General features: G+C 39.4%; 1 protein-coding gene across 12 annotated transcripts in view; it reads right to left on the bottom strand.

Annotated features, from left to right (window-relative positions):
* The window catches only part of TRPM3 (transient receptor potential cation channel subfamily M member 3), a gene marked incomplete at its 5' end in the record, with an annotated part of 445,271 nt that overhangs the window by 129,479 nt on the left and 295,444 nt on the right, over nt 1-20,348 (bottom strand). For 11 of the 12 annotated variants that reach the window (XM_082241479.1, XM_082241471.1, XM_082241480.1 and 8 more), the window contains 4 exons: nt 6,922-7,046; nt 8,293-8,506; nt 11,876-12,080; nt 13,980-14,059. In XM_082241479.1, the coding sequence (XP_082097605.1) occupies nt 6,922-7,046; nt 8,293-8,506; nt 11,876-12,080; nt 13,980-14,059 (624 nt within the window). Of the gene's footprint in view, nt 1-6,921; nt 7,047-8,292; nt 8,507-11,875; nt 12,081-13,979; nt 14,060-17,026; nt 17,051-20,348 lie in introns of those variants that run through there. The other variant, XM_082241472.1, reaches the window with a different exon arrangement.

The raw sequence follows: 20,348 nt of genomic DNA, 5'->3' as shown, positions 1-20,348 counted from the left end.
ATTGGCTCCCAAGACGTTTCCAAGCACAATTCAAAGTGCTAATGCTGACTTTTAAAGCCCTAGAAGGAGCGTCTCCACCCCAATCGTTCTGCCTGGATACTGAGGTCCAGCGCCAAGGGCCTTCTGGCAGTTCCCTCACTGTGAGAAGTTAAGTTACAGGGAACCAGGCAGAGGGCCTTCTCAGTAGAGGCACCTGCCCTCCCATCAGGTGTCAAGGAAATAAAAAACTATCTGACTTTTAGAAGACATCTGAAGGCAGCCCTGTTTAAGGAACTTCTTAATATTTGATTCTATTTTTAATATTATTATTTTTTTAAAAAAATAAATTTTATTAACCGACCAATCAAATAAAATAAAATAAAATCACATAAATTCCGAATTACAAAGCCGAATTTTAAATTTTTGTTGAGGGGACCGATATTTCAAGTTTTGAAGGGGGATTCCGATCATCTTCTTGCTACTGCGTTCATATCCAAATCAGTCCAAATAAAGTTCATAATTCTATCCAGTCTTATCTTGCTATTTCCACATCTCATCTTGTTCGTATATTTTTTCTTTATGATCTCTTCTGATAATCTCCTTAAGCAGATAAACACCAATTATAACCTGTGTGGATTTTTCCGTTCGTCCAATCCTCATATCGAGATGGTTTCCATATATCATCACTTTCATAAATAACATCGCTCTTTCCATCCTTAATCTCAGGATCTGTCGTTCTTAAGTCCCACTGAGGAGTCTCACCCACAATATAAAAACAGCTCTTTTCCTCCTCCCAGACTCAAGTCCTCCAACAGAGCTTGCCAACATGGCAACGGTATTTTTAACTGCGTCATTCCAAAGCTCTTAAACTTTCCACACTTTCTTAAAACATGCTTTGGTTAGAAAGTTTATTTCCACACAGTCGTAAATCCACAGCTTAAGTCATTAAAACGGCATTTCTGACTTGTGGGGGGGGGGTTCTTGTTTAATCACATAGAGGGAAGAATTCCCCCCTCCCCTATCCAGTCCCTTTGCCATACCGAGTCTTGGCATATCTTCTCATGATTGATTCTTGTTCCTCCGACTCGTCTTGTTTATCAGAGAACTCTTCAGTTAGCAGTCTTTACTCCCCCTCCTTCCTTGAAATATGTGCATTCGCTTCGTCCTAATTGTTCCTTTTGAAGTTCTTGCAACTAGCGGCGCGGATCAGAGACAGCGTCCAGGAGCACCGAAATCCACAGGAGGGCATTCTGCCTAGTGCCCCCATCCCCACAAATTTGGGGGTGGTATAGGGCACAGCAGGCAAGGGCAGCCCTCCCCACAACCTTGGGGGGGCAGGGAGGCTATTTATTCCCATCATAGCCTCCTAATTACCTCCCGTGGGTCGGAGAGATGTTATTGTCAGCCATCTTCCGATGCGCCCCTAGTGGCCCCTCCCCAATTCTATTTTTAATATTCTGTTGTGAGCCACACAGAGTGGCTGGGGAAACCCAGCCAGATGGGCGGGGTATTGTTGTTGTTGTTATTATTATTATTATTATTATTAAATATTGTTGCACCAAAGTTCAATTTGGATAACTGTTTTATCAGTCTAACAGAAGCATCCCAAATCTGAAGTATATTTTACTTCCAAGAACATAAGAAGGCTGAGTAAGATTTTTTTATTATGGTTGTTTACAGGAAAAAAATAGCTACCAGCAGATCCAGTCTTGTTTTTCTATGGCTTCTTGTAACTCACATATTGTTTTCACTTTCTAGTTGAATGGTAATATTGCTTCCAACTATTATCCTCAGACAACACTCAAAACCACAATGGAAAGGAATCACAATGATGACATTTATAGTACCAGATACAGTGGTGCCCCGCAAGACGAATGCCTCGCAATACAAAAAACTCGCTAGACGAAAGTTTTTTCCGTTCGCGATTTGCCTCGCAAGACGAATTTCCCCTATGGGCTTGCTTCGCAAGACGAAAACGTCTCGCGACTTTTTTTCTTTGACTAAAAACAAAGACATGTTTTGTTTATAAAGTTAATTTATTTTCCCTTAAATTTTTGAACTGCTCTTTACAGTATGTGTGACTTTAAAGAGCAGTTAATAAACTGTTGTTGTACCAAATTTGGCTTTGTTTGGACTTTTTTTGAACATAGGAACGCATTAATTGATTTTCAATGCATTCCTATGGGATTTCGTGCTTCGCAAGACGAAAAATTCGCTAGACGACAAAAATTGCGGAACGAATTAATTTCGTCTTGCGGGGCACCACTGTAGATTTCAAAAATTATGTCTGAAAGCACATTCAAACCTGATGCTGTAAAAAACTAGATTTCAATGGGTACATGCACCGAACGTACCACATATTAAAATTACCGTATTTTTTGCACCATAACACTCACTTTTTTCCTCCTACAAAGTAAGGGGAAATGTCTGTGCGTGTTATGGAGGGAATGCCTATGGGTGGCATGCCTACCGATTTTCCTCCTCTAAAAACTACGTGCGTGTTATGGTCGGGTGCGTGTTATAGAGCGAAAAATACGGTACCTGAGATATAACATGCAGGCTGATCCTATGTGTATCTACTTAGGAGTAAGTCCCACTGAGTCCCAAACATGCATGCATGGGATTTCAGAACTATGCCTTCTTAAGTGCTCTTTAAAAGTTACAGTACCATCATGGGAGTCACTGCTCTGCCATTTCTTCCCATGGCACTGCTGTACCATCAAAGGCCTGTGATTACATTTGTGGGTACTATGAAGCTGTCACCTGAGAAAGATCAGGGAGCGGGGGGCCACCAGGTGGTGCGTTGGAAGATGGCCGACAATAACATCTCTCTGACCCGTACGAGGTACTAAGGGGCTACTATGGGAAGTATGTAGCCTTCCTGAACTCCTCCAGGATGTGGAGGAGAACTGCCCTGCCAGCGGTGTTCACAATGCACCCCCTGATACGAGTGATGGGGGTGCCGAACACTTGGCAAAAGGCCCTCGGTGAAGTCAGACCTTCCTGACGCCGATTCCAATTAGCGCGTGCTGGTTGCTTCAGCTGGAATTATAATTGGAAACATACGATTGGAAACGAAGCTGAAAGCACATACATCAAGTAAAGCTCGAAGATAAGACTGCTGATTAATGGATCTCTGCGACCAGGAGTGACAGATGGATAAGTAAATCTTCTGATGAATCACCATAAGGAGACTGTATGTTTGGAACGAAGGGGGGGGGGTGGAGGAAAAAACTCTTTTTTTCTTTGCATGATGTGATATTAATATCCCTTCACCCCAGATATAAACAAGATCGTCGCGTTTCTATGAATCATAGGCAGGATTTTAAGAACTATGTGGGACGGAGTATAAGGAAAGAAGACTGCAGAACGGTGAGAAAGGAAGAAATTTTTATGACGCAGTTAAAAAATGGCGTCTCGCCATGACAGGTTTACCGAGGAAGAAGGACTGGGGGAGGAGAATCAGGATTGTTTGAAAGAGAAGGAATGTTGGAATGTAAGTTTGACCTGACAGAACCCCCAGACTCATTTGTTATTTGGTAAGCCTGAGAAAAATAAAGGACAGATCGGAGATTAACTTTGTTTATGGAAGCGTTGTACAGAGGCTGTCCCGGATCGATATGATTTTTGGAAAAGTACAAAATCCACATAGAATGCCAGTTGTTACCCTGCTTGTGAAAATCATCAGAGATTGCAAAGAAAGGAATTTATGATAACAACAAGAAGAGAAAAGAAGTAACAAAGGACTATCCGGTTCAAACTGGACAGAACTGTCTAATGAAAGCAGTAAGATAAGTGATGCTGTTTTGGACTCGAGCCGAGCTTGATGTATGGGCACCCCCAACAAAATTTAAAATTTGGCTGTATAATTTGGAATCAATGTGATAATGTGATGTGATTGGCCTGTTAATAAAAATTATTAAAAAAGAAAAGAGAAAGATCAGGGAGCAGCTTTGCAGTAAAGATCACTTACTTGCAGGCATCACTGTTGCAGCCATTAAAAGCAGTGCCCAAACATGTTGCAAGAACTTTGACTGACAGATGTCTAATATTTGAAGAGGAGACACTGCTGAAAGAGCAGCTCAAAGTGGGGTGGGTGTAAAAGCAGCTTAAGATCCTAAATCAGACTATTCATGCAAGTTGTTGTTGTTGTTTAGTCGTTTAGTTGTGTCCGAATCTTCGTCACCCCCTGGACCAGGGCAAGTCATGAGACACAATTTTCTTAGTTCTTCAACCATATTGGACCACCAGAATGTAATCTGGTTAAGGAATATTGACAAAAGATTATAAAGGTAATTTCTGGATTATTTCAAATAAACATAGAAGTTAATAGGGATTTGTTATTTTCGGGAATATTGGGAAATAACAAAGTAAAAAGTAATAAGCAAGAGTTGTACAAGATTATGATTTTAGCTGGAATGCCAGTTATTGCTTTGGGATGGAAAGAAAAGGCCAAATGGAATATGGAAAAATGGAATGATTATGTTTTTGAATACGTACAATCAGAAATATTCACACAGATAGTGGCAGAGGATAGATGGGAAAATAAATGCCAAAGAATCACAAATAAATGGGCATTTTACAGGAACTGGATAGAAAGAGGGGAAGCCAACCCTAACATACAAGCTCGAATGAACAGACTGTACATGGATAAAGATATGAAGAAGGAAGGCCTGACCGGGGGGGGGGAGGGCTGGAGTGGGGAGGGAGGGGGAAGGAAAAAAAAAAAGTAAACTGGATGGTATTTTGAATTGATTTTGTTATGTAAGCCTTTTTTCAGAAACCATATATATTAATGTTATGTAGTTATGCATTGTAGTATGAATGAATTTTGTTTTGTATTCTTTGTTTTATAGAATACATATAATAATGTTATGTTACTAAGCAAATTTAATATAACAGTAAAAGGAAAAAACAAACAAAAACATATTGGACCACCATAGTGGACTACAGGAGCCTACACAGTTGTAGCTTTCTTTCTGTTTCTCTCCCCTCACTGTCCAAGAGCATCACAACATTTAAGCAAAACATAACACAAAATAGCAATTCAAATCTGGATAAACCAGAGAGAAACATATTAAACTTTAAAATATATCATTCTCATGCATGCATACTTGCACACACCTTCTGTGTGTCCAATTCATGTGCTATTTTTTTGCCTCCCTTTTTGCCTCCAGCTGTGTACAGATAACAAAACCAGTTGCTTGAACTGTCATAAGCAAAGGTTGGTAAGTAGCCATTATATATAAAACTCAGCCACTGACGAACACAGAGCATGTGGGACATGTGCCTTCACAATGTACCCAGGTTGTGACAAGAGAGTGAAGGAAAAGAATACAATTTTGGATTTTGCTGCATAAATCATTGTTCCTAGTAATTATATGTTTCTCTGCCAGGTGTCTGGCAATATTTTCTAGCAGAAATTATCTCATATCATATCCCTATAGAACCTGTTAGAACTAATTATTTGTATAAGCTCCAAGTACACTGTGACTGAATTTCATCCTTGGTGATATAGCCTTGATTTAATCAAGCACTACTCTTCCTGAAGGAGAGACATACTATTCTTCCTCTCCCTCATTGAAGCAGAGGACCTAGTTGTTAAACCAGGGGTCAGCAACATTTTTCAGCTGTGGGGCGGTCCACCATCTCTCAGACCATGTGGGGGGCCAGACTATATTTTGGAGAGAAAAAAATGAACCAATTCCTATGCCCCACAAATAACCCAGAGATGCATTTTAAATAAAATCACACATTCTTCTCATGTAAAAACACCAGGCAGGCCCCACAAATAACCCAGAGATGCATTTGAAATAAAAGGGCACATTCTACTCATGTAAAAACACACAGATTCCTGGACCATCCGCAGGCCGGATTTAGAAGGCAATTGGGCCGCATCCGTCCCCTGGGCCTTAGGTTGCCTATCTCTGTGTTAAACCCGTAAGAGAACTGAAATGGAGTGGCTTCAAGGAAACTAATGAAAAGTTCTTTTTCAGCCTTGCAGCAACTGCAGGTATCAATGCAAAGCATAAACACTGGCAGCAGGTGTGTGAATGTGGGTGAGACAATCTTAGATGATTATTCTCCATTATTTTCTTCAGAAGAGTAAGGATACATCCAGACAGATGTGGATTATGTGATCGCTGCTGCTCATGCATGGAGGTGGTTTGCGGCATCCACATAATGTCATTGGCAACAAAATACCTATTTAATTAGGATCCATACTTTCCATGTTTTCATACTTTCACATTTGCATGGTGAGTAGTGTAGTGGCTTTAGACTTGGGCCACATTCACACCAGACATTTAAAGCACCTTGATACCACCTTAAATATTCATAGCTTTCCCCAAAGAATTCTGGAAACTGTAGTTTCTTCAGGGTGCCCTTATTTCCCTCATGGTACTCCAGATCTCAAGAGTTCCCTGTGAAGAGGGACTGTCTATTAACATCTAATGAACTGTTAAACCACTCTGGAAATTGTAGCTTGGTAGCTATTGAAGGGGAGTAGGGGTCTCCTAACCACTTTCAGCACCCTAAACAAATGACAGCTCCCAGAATATTTTGGAGAAAACCTTGACTGTTTGCATAGCAATGTTAGGTAGTAGCAATGGCATAAGAGGATAGCTATATGTCCTTCAAGGAATAGGTCCTTTCTAAATGATCATTTCCCTCTTCCTCAGAGTGACATCCTCCTTTCCTGAGACCCTCATTCTCCATGACAGCAGGGCAGCTATCAACCTGGGAGCAAGGCACAGCTCATCTACCAACCTCCGTGCCTCTCTCTGCTTTTCAGGTCTGCCACCTTGACAATTTCCTAGAGAGCAGGGGCACATTACACAGAGGACACACCCACAACTTCTGCCCTGCCCAAAAAATCTGAAAAACCCAAACTTCAAGGACATATTGGCAAAGCAATGCACTGCAAGAGATCTAGAGACTTACATCCTTGCCAATCAGATCCTCTTGATTTTCTACAATTCCCCAGGGAGCTATTCCAATAGTGCAGATCTTCCCTCTTGACTTGGAGGCATGGTCTTTCAGTGCATCCCCAACATGTCGAATAACTCCTGTAAGAGAAAAGCAAGGCAAGTACATGATAGAGGATAAATATTACTAACCTTTGCAACATGTATGTGTGGATGTAGTTCTAACACCACGTATGGATTATGGCAAAATATCAAAATAATCCCCCAGTAAAAACAAAACATTTATGTAAGTAGCAGTAAATAGGCATAACTTTACCTTTCTAAAATGCTAGGAGTTCTGTGATTCTATACTTTAAAAAAATTGTGATAGAAAATATCAAATACTGAGTCTTACAAACAAATTATGTAACTGGAATAAGTCTTGAAAATTAAAAGGGAGAAAGTCACCCACTGTGCCATGCATGCAGAAGCTCTGGAGAAAACAGAGGAACTGCAAGCTTCTATATGTCTTCCACTGCTCATTTGCCTTCACACAAAAAATGCTGGGTACAGAGACTATATCTTTAAAGCACATATTGTTTCCCTCAAAGAATTCTGGGCACCTTCACAGAGTTACAATTCATAGCAACCCTTAACAAACAACAGTGCCCAGAATTCTTTGAGGGGGGAAACATGCTTCAAATCTGCTTTATAGGTAAATTATCTACACAGCCTTGGCTTAGAGAAAAGATGTGACTGAAGAGGGGGAAACGAAATTATGGCCCAGTTTGGGCATGATGGTAAACCATTATTAATGGCTTATGGTGGATGTGCTGATCTCACATGCTTTGTTGCTCTCCACCAGCCCAGGGAAGAAACAAACCACAATCTGTGGCTTGGAGTTAGGTCTGAAACAGTGATTACAGTTTGCTTTGCTCTAATAAACTACAATCTGCAGCGAAGGTTTGACTTGGCTTGCTGGATGTTTCCTGCTTGGCAGGGGGTTGGACTCGATGGCCCTTGTGGTCTCTTCCAACTCTATGATTCTATGATTCTATGATTCTATGTGGGTTTTTCTAATAGCAGCTTTCCCCCCAATGCAATTGGTAGTGAGGTGGGTTTTTTTTTCCAGGATTGGGGAAAGGGTTAAAGTCCTATCCGTATCTAGATCCTGCTAAGAAAATGTGCACTTTAAAAACATATATATTAAATGCAAACCATGTATTTAATGCCACATTTAGTTTGAATGATGTCTAGATAGAAATGTATTAAATGAACATAATGCTGTCTGCTTCATTTAATGCAGTGACAGGATTTTTTCAGGATCCTGTGACCATGAAAAAGCTTTTTATGCCATAGAAAGAATTCCATCTGCTTCAGGGATTTCATTCTGCCAGGTTATTGTTACCTGTGTTTACTCCTCCAGTAAATATCCATGCTCCAGTTGTCATGGCAGCTTTAATGAGACCTTTCCCAAAGACTTGCTTGAGCTTTGGCTGAAGTTCAAAATTCTGGAGACCTCCATGCACAGAGATGAGAAGTTTGGGAAGTTCAAGCTGCCATTCCTTGGTCATCAAGTGTAGAAGAAGATCAGGCTTTGTGTCAAAAGACACACGCACATACTACAGAAGGAAGGGCATTGATTTGAAACAAAAGCAAAGAGTGAAGACGAGAAGCTGGTAATAGACATGCAGCTGGAATATTTACACTTGATCTTAGCCAAAAGACTGAGATGCATCATCATTCCATGAATTAAAAAGACATGGGAATAATTCATTAGGCTTTTGCTGAACTTCTGTACAATGGAATTTATGTGGAAGTTAATACAGAACCAGATCTCAGAAGCATTTGGTTGAAAATCCATCTGTTAACATATAGTTTGAAGAGAAGTGCTACTTAACCAAATAAAATGAAAAATACAAGCTCAAGAGAGTAAGATGATTTTGCTTAGTTGATTTTCCAGGGGTTGGCAGACCTGCTGTCTGCAAAGGCCTTCTTAGGTGCCCCCAGGGTGAACCAAAATCTACAGATTCCTGGATTCCTTTTCCCCCTTTCTTTTTCTTTTTAATGTACGCTTCTAGAATTTTTTAAAACCTGAGACATGAGTCAAAACTGAGAGAGAGGAGGAAAACATATGTATGTTTGTGTAGACTGTGAGAGGGAGATAAAGTGTGTAAGAGAGGGGGGAAGAGAGATGTGTGGTCTCTCTCTCTCTCTCTCTCTCTCTCTCTCTCGTGTGTGTGTGTGAGAGAGAGAGAGAGAGAGAGAGAGAGAGAGAGAGAGGTGCCAAGCATGAGCCTGTGTCAGAGAGTGTGATGTGCCCACATGTTGTTATCAGACTGATCTAAAAAATGGCAAAACTTACTCAGCTCAGCTCACTCCACAGTAGTCATGGAGCAACTTGCTAATAAATTCAGGAGAGTTTACAACTCATATAGCATGGGAGTCTCTGTGTCAAGTTGCTTTGAGCAAGTCACTGGCTGCATTCAGGGGAAACCATAAACTATGTGGATGTGCCAAGGCAAATCTCAGCTTCTCATTCTCCACTCTTTCCCTCTAACATGGCCACAAAGAGGTTTCACTTTCATTTTTATCTAATGGCTTAGAACAAATGGCTTAGAACAGGGGTGGCCAACTCCCATGAGACTGTGATCTACTCACAGAGTTAAAAACTGGCAGTGATCTTCCCCCCTTTTTAGGGGTTCAGGTCTAAGTTGTTGAGCTTTTGGGGAAAGGAAGTAAGCACCATTTTGGGGGATGGCTCAGGCCAAAGTTGTTCAGCTTTTTTTAGGGGAGCCAAACTGGTTGAGCTTCTTTGGGGGGAGCCAGTGATCTACCACAGACGTCCAGTGATCTACCGGTAGATCACAATCTACCTCATGGACATGCCTGGCTTAGAACAAAGGGGAACTGGAGAGAGGGAAGAGTTTGCTGTTACCTCCAAATGCAACCACTCTCAACCTCGTCTATCTCATAATATTGTGAGGATCAAACAGGGTAAGAATTTGAAAGTGGCTTCTTTCTTCTGCACTGGAAAAACTGAACTGTAGTTTACAGTGAACTGATGAAGCAGAATGGATATGGCTTGACTTATATGGAAATTCACAATTGTGGCACATTATTTTTGAAGATGATGAACCGGCAACACCATTAACACTACCGCTTACAGGACAAGAAGAATAAATGGAGTGTTGTGGCCTCAAGTTTACTAAATTATATTGAAATGGATGAGTAAGTTCAGTGCACAATGTCTAGCTCTAATAATGATTTTCTCAAACATGGTAGCTGTCAGAAAGTATTAGATTGTAGAAAGAGTTTATTCAATGTTTGCTAGAGGAGCAAGTACCAGGCCTGCCCAACTGTTTCTCTTCATGCCTGCAGCACTGCAGTTAAAAGCCGAGGGCAGTGAGGGACCTTGACATGGTGTAATCAAGGTTAACAAGCTTCAGTGAGAATGAAGGGTTGCCATGTGATTTTGTGTTGTTGAAAGACAAGTTTCTGGGTTTGAGGAATTTGGCTTTTTAAGCTTCAAATAAAATTTTATAACTATTGGAATGAAAAAAAGTAGTAATGCCATTTCCTAATCTATGTCAGTCAAACTCTATATGTGTCAATTTGTAGGTAGCTGGCATGAACTTCCTGAATGCCTCTTTATGGGGCTCATTACTTTGCCAATTAGCAGTTATTCTACACAGCATTGTAGACAGCATTAATGTCAAGGAAATTTGAAGAGAAGCTTGCAGTTTAACCATAAAAATACTGACCAGGCAAATGCTACCAGGTAATGTGGCCAGCCTTCAGTAAAGCTATCATGTTGATTTGAAAATTAGTAAGATAATCAATAGAAATAAATTTCAAGTGAACATGAAGCAAAGAGCAAAGTATCTTCTTTCTGTGAAGCGAACAAATTACTTTTATGGAGATAAGCTGAAAAATTATAAAACCACACATGGAGGTTTGCATTGTGTTTTAAAGTTACATCAGTATCTGACAGTGCCTGATGTTTTCCTTGGAAGTCTGACAATAAGCATTCCCTCATTTAATAAATGTGACACACTGCACTGCAGATAGAATTTGATTATTCTATATTAAAGAAGAACAATTTTAATAAACAATACATTTCTGTTACATTTTTCCTACTGCAGAAAGCAGTGGGAGTTGATCTGCTGCTCACCCATCAGCAAAACTGATAAAACTTTTATTTTATTTCGCAACAGTATCTAGTCCTCTGGGGTCACTTTATTCAAAGCCGTCAGGCTCACATTTATCTCCAAAAACTACTGTTTGCCAACAATGTGAAACATCTTCCTATTGAACATGAGCTCACTGTAAAACGGAGCAGAGTCTTTTGTATTGTATTAGAACTTGCCTTACAATTTTAGGAAAGAACAAGGTAGAAGCTTTCCTAGAGACGGAGGGCAGAAACATGGAAACACTGCTGAAAATGAAAGCCATGTATTGGCTCTCCACTCCTTTTGATTTTATTGTATTCCAATATAATTACACTTAAGCCCCATGCCTAACTGCAACCATGCTTGGAAAAACATTTACTGAGGTGGACTATTGATTCAGCTAGATCAGTATTGTCGATCCTGATTGGCTGTGGATCCAGAGCAGTCTTCCCCTGCCCTACGTGAACATGTTAAGGATTGAACCTGGAATCCTTTGCTTGTACAGCATCTGTTTTGTGACTGAGCTGTGGTTCTTGGCCACATTTCCCACACACCCATGTTTCTCCCTCTTCCCCACTGCTATTTCCCCCACTGGCTACCTTTTAGGTTGCAAGCCTCCTTGGAAACATGAATTTGCCCATATTACTGATGCAACTCTGTAATGCATCAGTGATGCTAATGTTCATGGCAGAATAATCTGCACCATTCCCTAGAATGTGCACCCAAGATACACACACACAGAAATAAAAGCAAACACGAAGTAAGGAACTTATGAAGTAAGGACCACGTTCTGGTCCAAATTATGAGGGTTTTAGTTACCATGGCTTTATTCGAGTGACCTCCACCTTGGAACTCAATGGTTCCAAAAGCATCGGTGGGACTGAGCTGAGTGTGCTTGCTGATTGACCACTTCTCTGACTGGATGTCATTTCGAGCAAGCCGGCTTTCATTCTTCTCATTCTGAATAATGGAGATGCTTGGAGTAAGTCCCACATGTTGACCTATTAGGCGCCCACAGCAACACCTATGGCATCAAGCAAAAATTACTTGTATTTCTTCACAAAGAGGCAGATGAGATTAAATTAAGTCATTGTGGCTACTGAAGTAAAACACTTCAGTCTTCAAAACAGTTTCCCTCTCAGTAGACATAGTTAGGATACAAAGATAGGTGAAGACAACCACACAGAACTCCACAATAACTTTAATAAAGGTGCTGGCGGAGCTTTTCTCATCCCTGTTGGAGATGCTATACCCGCCAACATTCTCTTTAAGATAGTACTATTCAAAGGTACACATGGCTGGTCACTCTGACGCAGATCAACTTTGATTTGCATCCCTTTATGTCCACAGGCTCAAAGGTAAATGTCAAATGAAACCATGGCCCTCTAGATGCTACTGCACTAGAAATTCCATCTTGTGGAGTTCAACATCTGGAGGCCCACCAGTTCCTCATCTCTCTTCACAGGCAATAAGGTGACACCTTTTATTGGCCAAATTGTGGACCAGTACCACATGGGTGGCGCTGTGGTCTAAACAACTGAGTCTCTTCGGCTTGCTGATCAGAAGGTTGGTGGTTCGAATCCCCGTGACGGGGTGAGTTCCCATTGATTGGTCCCTGCTCCTGCCAACCTAGCAGTTCGGAAGCACGTCAAAGTACAAGTAGTTAAATAGGTACCGCTCCGGCGGGAAGGTAGATGGTGTTTCCGTGCGCTGCTCTGGTTCCCCAGAAGCGGCTTAGTCATGCTGGCCACATGACCCAGAAGCTGTCTGTGGACAAACACCGGCTCCCTTGGCCAGTAAAGCGAGATGAGTGCGCAACCCCAGAGTCATCCGCAACTGGACCTAATGGTCAGGGGTGCCTTTACCTTTACCTTGGTAAAGGTAACTTTGGAATGCTGTATATGAACTGCATATCCAGATTATGAAATTACCTTTGTACAACTGTTTTTGTCTTATTGCAAGCAAACATCCACAAGACATACCCCAAAGCCATTTCAGGCTGCAGCAATGGCCCTCAGCACCAGCCTCTGTACAGCAGCATGTCTTTAACTTACATGAAATCACTGCAAGAGAGCCTTTTCACATATTCTTGGTGACACCGTGGAAAGGTTATATTGCAGGGATTTCAAGTAGGTTAAACATGAGCTTACACAAACTGAAATAATTGATACAATAAATATTTTTGCCACTATGGGCTAACAGAACTTGAAAACATTTAAATTTCCATGATACTTCAAGAAAATTACACTTTTAAGAAATGGGAAATGGTAAGAAATGGTCATTTAAATATTGTCCCAACTTCTTCTCAAAGGCTGTATTACGTTAAAAAGATATTTTACTTATAATGCAGGATACAGTGGTACCTTGGTTTGCAACCGCTTTGGATTACAACTGTTTTGGACTACAACCACGCCAAACCCAGAAGTGCGTGTCTCTTTTTTTGGATTACAAACCATTTTTTTTGGAGGCCCCATTGGCGAAAGAGCGCCTTGGGTTACAACCTGTTTTGGTTTACAACCGGACCTGCAGAACAGATATATCTCTAACTTGAAGTATTTTCCTGGGTAAAGGGAAATTATTATTATTAAATTTGTATACCGCCCTTCATCCAAAGATCACAGGGAAGTTCACAACATAAAAATTCAAAATTAGAACACAAAATACATAATAAAAACAAAAGCAAACCAATACTCCCACAAAGACATCTAAAAGGATATAGAATGTTAATTAGCCAAAGGCCTGGTTAAAGAGCTACATTATGTTCAAATCGATATTGTGTCCATCTTAGTTTAACAATATTTGTTGCCTGGCAATTACTAGAATAGAGCTGTTTCTTCTCTGACAGGTATCAAAAGCCAAGATCCAATGAGATAAGTATAAGCTGTCATGAAAAGCAAGTTCATTGACAAAAGCCATGCCATACCTATGGGGGTCTTTGGTGCTGGGTATGATGTGAACACATTCCCTTTTGTAAAATGCTCTTTCTATCCATGACTTCTGAGCCTGAAAAAGAGATGAATAAAAAATCCATAAAATAAATTTCCTGTTCAATATCATTTTTAAAGGACAACAAAGCATTTAACATAGGATGCTCCACAGTAGCAAAGTTTAGGGGTTGTGTTTTTTAATAAAAGGCTCCACTGGCATTTCTTGTGGGGCTTGGTGGATTGCATATAGCATTAATATTAATATAATCAAATGAAAATAACAATACATTAAACCTCTCCAATTGGTGAGAAACCCCTTGACATTACATTCTTTTTGCTGTTTTGAAATCACTTAAAACAACTACAGTGGTACCTCTAGATATGAACGGGATCTGTTCCGGAGCCCCGTTCACATCTAGAGGTAAACGTAACTAGCGACGGCACGTCTGAGCACGTGCGTGCCGCTTTTCGCCGCTTCTGTGCATGTGCGTGACATCATTTTGAGTGCCTGCGCATGCGCAAGCGGCGAAACCTGGAAGTAACGCACTCCGTTACTTCCGGGTTGCCGAGGAGCGCAACTCGAATGCACTCAACTCGAAGCATATTTAACCCGAGGTATGACTGTATTTTGCATGGGGATCACTGAACACATCTGACTTCTTAATTAAGTCAAAGCTCAGAATCCACTTGTTTAGTGGATTCTGGTGTGTGATTCTTATATGGCAGGATTAGAATATAGATTATCATACAATTCATACTGACTACCTTGAAAAACAGGGAATCCAGAAACAGGAAGGAAACAAATAAGAACATCATTTGTAGAATCCCAAGGTGTGGAATGGATTTTGTTCTGCTTTGCAACCAGAAATATTTGTGAATTTTCGTCAACATTCAAAAGTTCATTCTGGCACCAGATTAACACCAGCACCATACACTTGTACACATCTCTTTAGAAACCATCCATCAAAGTGGGACACACCTGGAGAGTCCTTAAATGATCATGCTAAGTATCAGCCCTTTCCTTCCTGTAGTGTAACACATATTATCATCATTTCCACTGGGAACATAGGAGGAAACATGGTCTAACTTTGTCTATTCCTATAGGTGGGTTGTTGTTTTTTAAGTTTGTTTCTGTTACCTTTCCGTGTTATATCCCATTCAAAGATATATATCTAAGTTATATCGCATTCTCAACAAAAAAAATATGAACAAGAGAGGAGGACATAAGAAGCACCAAAGAAGGGGAGCCACAATATAAAGCAGCAGTTACATTTGAACAGCAGCAGACCAAGTTGTGCCGGAAAAAGAACAAGAATGCTGAAGATGCAATGAGTTCCACACAGCTGTGTAATTTGAGACTCTGGACTTAATGGTTTTATGATGTCTTCCTTTAGATAGACTTGTGAATCACTTCAGTGCTGAAGCACACAATAAACATTTTTCTTCCCTCCCCGTACCCCATTCCATGATTTACAACTGCATCCACATGCAAAAAACAAGCTAAAAGCATTTTTCCAACCCTGATTAAAAAGAAGAAGAAATACCGTATTTTTCGCACCATAGGACCCAGTTTTTCCATCTTAAAAACTAAGGGGAAAAGTCTGTGCGTCCTATGGAGCGAATGCAGGGGGGGAGGCAGGCAGGAAAAGCCCCCAAGAGCTACACACAAGCTTCGCACGGCTCTTGCGGGCTTTTCCCCAGGAGGGAGAAGGGACTGACGCGGCCAGTCAGTCCCTTCTCCCTCCTCTAGAAAAGCCTTGTGCAATCTCTCCAGTCGTGGGAGGCTGCGCAAGGCTAAAGAGGAAGCCCGGGCAGAGAGCACAATCCATCCCCTCGCTGCCCGGGCTTCCTTCATAGCCTTGCACGCCTCTCCAGCTGCGGGAGAGGCCTTTTTTTGCCCATTGACAACAACCTCTTTGAGAGAAACATGCTTTCTGAATCATGTACAGTGGTACCTCGGGTTAAGAACTTAATTCTTTCTGGAGGTCCGTTCCTAACCTGTAACTGTTCTTAACCTGAAGCACCACTTTAGCTAATGGGGCCTCCTGCTGCTGCCATGCTGCCAGAGCACGATTTCTGTTCTCATCCTGAAGCAAAGTTCTTAACCCGAGGTACTATTTCTGGGTTAGCGGAGTCTGTAACCTGAAGCGTCTGTAACCCGAGATGCCACTGTACCATCAACAGAAGCTGGTATCACCCTCAATCTGCATCTAGTAGCATGCAAAGATAACAAAATGAAAAGGCCCAGAAATGAACAAGCAAAAAAGCTTGCAAAATCTTAGCTTCTGCTCATTCTGGAGAAGCCATTCACTATGTGGATGCTATCTTTAAAAGAGCAGGCGGTATCAACAGAGTTTTTGTTCTCAAGTAGAGTGGGTGTGCATTGGGTCAATGGGGAAAACTAGCAATAGCATAATTTTTATAATTCTTAAAATTATCTTAATTTTCTAATGGCACAATTCTATGCACTTTGACTCAGAAGTGGGTAAGGGGGTAAGCCTAAGTAGCCTATTTCAAGTCAATATGATGTTTTTAATAATTAATCTAAGGACAAAAAGTACCACTCCAGCAATTAAGAGATGACCTCCCCCCCCTCTGAATTTAGATATATTTAGAAAACATGCAAAGAAACAAAATGCATTCAAAGATGTTGATTAGAGCTGATGAGATTTACATGAGTGCTTATGGTAGCTATAGGCTATGCGATAAAAGACTGTTGCTACAATCCTAAGCACACAGTTACTGTGGTGCAAGTGCAAACATGCTAAGGAGGAGTAGCATACATTAAATGCCATTTATACCTAAAACAGCAGCCCAGTCCCTTGAATATACTTCCTGCTACTTCATGCACTGGCAAAAACATCAGCTTTGAAAAATTAATTGCCATAGTTCATTTCTGACTAGAAGGAACAGTGTTTGTTCCATTAACATTCTTCTGGCTATATATGAATTTTTCAGAAGTAAAGCTTTTCATAAATGAATACCCTATAAAATATCATCGAAACAGTAAAAGACTATAGAGATATCAAAATGATTTTAGTACCAGATTATATTTTAATGATTTCCTCTTTAGTTTCCTACAACCACCCTACAATGGGAAAGCCAAGTATAGGTATCCTTGATGTAGCTGATGCTCTGATCTTAAATTCGTTAAGCAAACCTGCTGTGGCACAAGTCAAAATGCAGCCCTGTACTAAAAAAGGAAGAAGTGGTTGTTTCTCACATCCCAGGAAAATGGCATGGCAGAGCACACATACAAGCCTTGGCACCCGTACAAGCCTTGGCCAGTGCTAAGGGCATGGAAGGAAATGATGAACGTGGGGGTTTGGAAAACGCTTTAAACAAGTTTTCACAATGAGGGTTTATAATACCTTTATTATCATAATTTGTTTGCTTTGCCTGAATATTCTTTCCACACATATGAGAGTTAGCTTGATCATGTTTAAACTAATAATTAGGATTGCATGCAGTGGGGTAACCTTAGCTAACCTCTCTTGAGTTCTGATTTCACAGAAACGCATCTTTGCCATGCTAAAACACACACAGAACCCTATTTGAACTTAATTTGTATGCACAAGATTGCAACCTTAGAGCGGATATTTAATTAGAAGTCAAAACACACAAAACATAAAATGAGGGCACAAATTTATTTTGCAATGAACTGGTGTTGACAAAACATGTAGTTAGCATGTTGTAGCAGAAGCAATTGAAATAAATGATTATTTTATAGAAACACACTGTTCTTGTCCTTGGAGTGTGTGTGCATCTGCATAATTGTTGCCTTGTGAAAGTATTACATACTAAGAAAAAATGGTTAATGATTCATTTTTCAAAGAATTACTTGAAATGTGAAACACCTTATGCTTTATTGAATTGCATTGGCTCACTTATTTAGTTTAATATTTAGGTGATTGGAGTGCTGATAGTCATCGCCCCCCCCCGCCACGTAAATATTAAATTGCTATTAGATCCCAAAACTAAGACACTTTCAAGAATGTATAACTTGCGGTTAAAATGGAATACTCAGGATGAAACGGTTAAATCTGTTATGATTAAATGGGCACAAGATGTTGGGCATAACATTATGTTTGCTGACTGGGAACAGTTGTGGAACACTGGTATGAAATTTACGGCATGTAATGCCTTAAGAGAGAATATTATGAAAATGATATTTAGGTGGTACATGACACCAGTCAAGCTTGCAAAAATCTATCATTTGCCCGATAATAAATGTTGGAAATATAAAGAAACGGAAGGTACATTCTTTCACCTTTGGTGGACGTGACCAAAGATTAAGGCTTTCTGGGAGATGATCTATAATGAAATGAAAAAGGTATTTAAATATACCTTCCTGAAGAAACCAGAGGCCTTTCTCTTGGGCATAGTCGGCCAATTGGTGCCAAAGAAGGACAGAACTTTTTTTATGTATGCAACAACAGCAGCAAGAATATTAATTGCAAAGTACTGGAAGACACAAGATTTACCCACACTGGAAGAATGGCAGATGAAGGTGATGGAATACATGGAACTGGCAGAAATGACTGGCAGAATCCGAGATCAGGGAGAAGAGGCGGTGGAAGAAGACTGGAAGAAATTTAAAGACTACCTGCAGAAATACTGTAAAATTAATGAATGTTGAAGTGATGTTGGACTGAAAATAAGCGGTATTGGTAAAAAGACGAATAAGAATATGTAAATGTGGATTGACAATGGTTGGAAATATATAGTTATATAAAAGTTAAGATAATAAGTAAAGATAAATGATAGAGGGTAAGGATTTGCTGAACTAACTATGTGAACTGGAATACAGAAAAGTGGTGTGTGAGGAGGTCAGGAAATAAGTAAATGAAAGATATGACATGAAAATATTGACTGTTTTTCTCTTTTTTATTAATTTTCTTCTTTATTGTCTATTTTTGTACTTTTTTTCTTTCTCTTTTACTATTGTTATGCTTTTTTACTTTCTTATTTACAATTTTGTAATTTTTACTGTCTGGAAAAGTTTAATAAATATTATTTAAAAAATAAATAAAATAAATTGCTATTATGTGTTAAATTTTATTGGATAGCTGCCTAAAGAATTTCCTAGTACAAAAATACCAAGAAGCAGCTATTTTATCCATATTTCTTGGTTCACTTATGAGGTTTTATGAAAATGTACATAAACTATTCAAATGCTGCCACTGATGAATTTGCCCATAAAATATTTCTGGAGCGCTATCTTTAAAATGTAGCTTAGAGAAAATTAATTTGCTGGTCTAACAAGGTTAAATTTAAAAGTAAAATATGAAACACTCTGTTAAGTATAAAAGAATTGCCTGATTAGACCTGACAACAATCTTTCTAATCAGACTTTCTGTTACTTTGCTCTTTTAATTATTATTTTAATGTGGCCATTGTTCTCATGTTATTAATTACTTTTATTAGGTTTATTGCATATTTTATTATTGCTTTGTTTTAATTTTTAGTGTAAGCTTGCTTTGGATAAACATTATAGCAGAATATAAAAATCTTAAAGAAATAAAAAGAAGCTACTTAGAATTTCACAAGCAGAACTTTCCCCAGCATTTGGTGCTAAGTAGTATTTTTTTGTGTTGGCTGATAGGAAAGATATTAAGATCAATTGACAAAAGTTAATAAATAAAATTGTATACAATATATTCCCGAATTTCAGCTTTAGCAATAGACTACCAATAGAAAAACAGTAAAATATTTATTACTATAATAATCTGCCTCTAATTTTCAATTATATTATTAATTTCAAATTTGTGAAATTAGGCAAAAATCTGTCTTGTGTGGTACTGAAGTATGAAAAAACCCTTCATTGTTTAAAAAATATTTGAACCACTACTGTCTTTTCAGCCCCAAGGAAACTATAAATTACTTATTAATAATTACTGATTTTCACTGCAATCGAAGGAGAAGGCATTCCATTCTACAGGCCAAACCAGCCAGTTAGTAAGAAATGCATCAGTGGCAATGAATGCAGCATATCAGTACTAATTTACATTAACAGATATTGCAGAATGAAGGCACAAAAGCAAAAACAATTGCTTAATGAATTTGCAATTATCAATTACTTCTGCATGTTAGATATAAGCAGTGAATAATAAACTGTGAATGATAATGTCTTTCATGAATGAAACAAATTTATGATCCATTTTTTCACCATCATTATTCTATAGATTATTCTAGCACTAAATAGCAATAGTTACTTGTAAATGTATACATTCATAGTGGGAGTTTAAATTTGTTCCTGTCTTATATCCCTGAAATATTTTGTTACTAAGCACTGCCACCAAATAATAATAATGTTAGTTATGATTTACCTGATCATCCGCATTTGAGTCTGTCTAAAGTTCTCT

This window comes from Podarcis vaucheri (assembly GCF_965113315.1).
Source record: "Podarcis vaucheri genome assembly, chromosome: 11".
NCBI classification, from domain to species: Eukaryota; Metazoa; Chordata; class Lepidosauria; order Squamata; family Lacertidae; genus Podarcis; species Podarcis vaucheri.
This window is presented reverse-complemented; position numbering and strand designations above follow the sequence as displayed.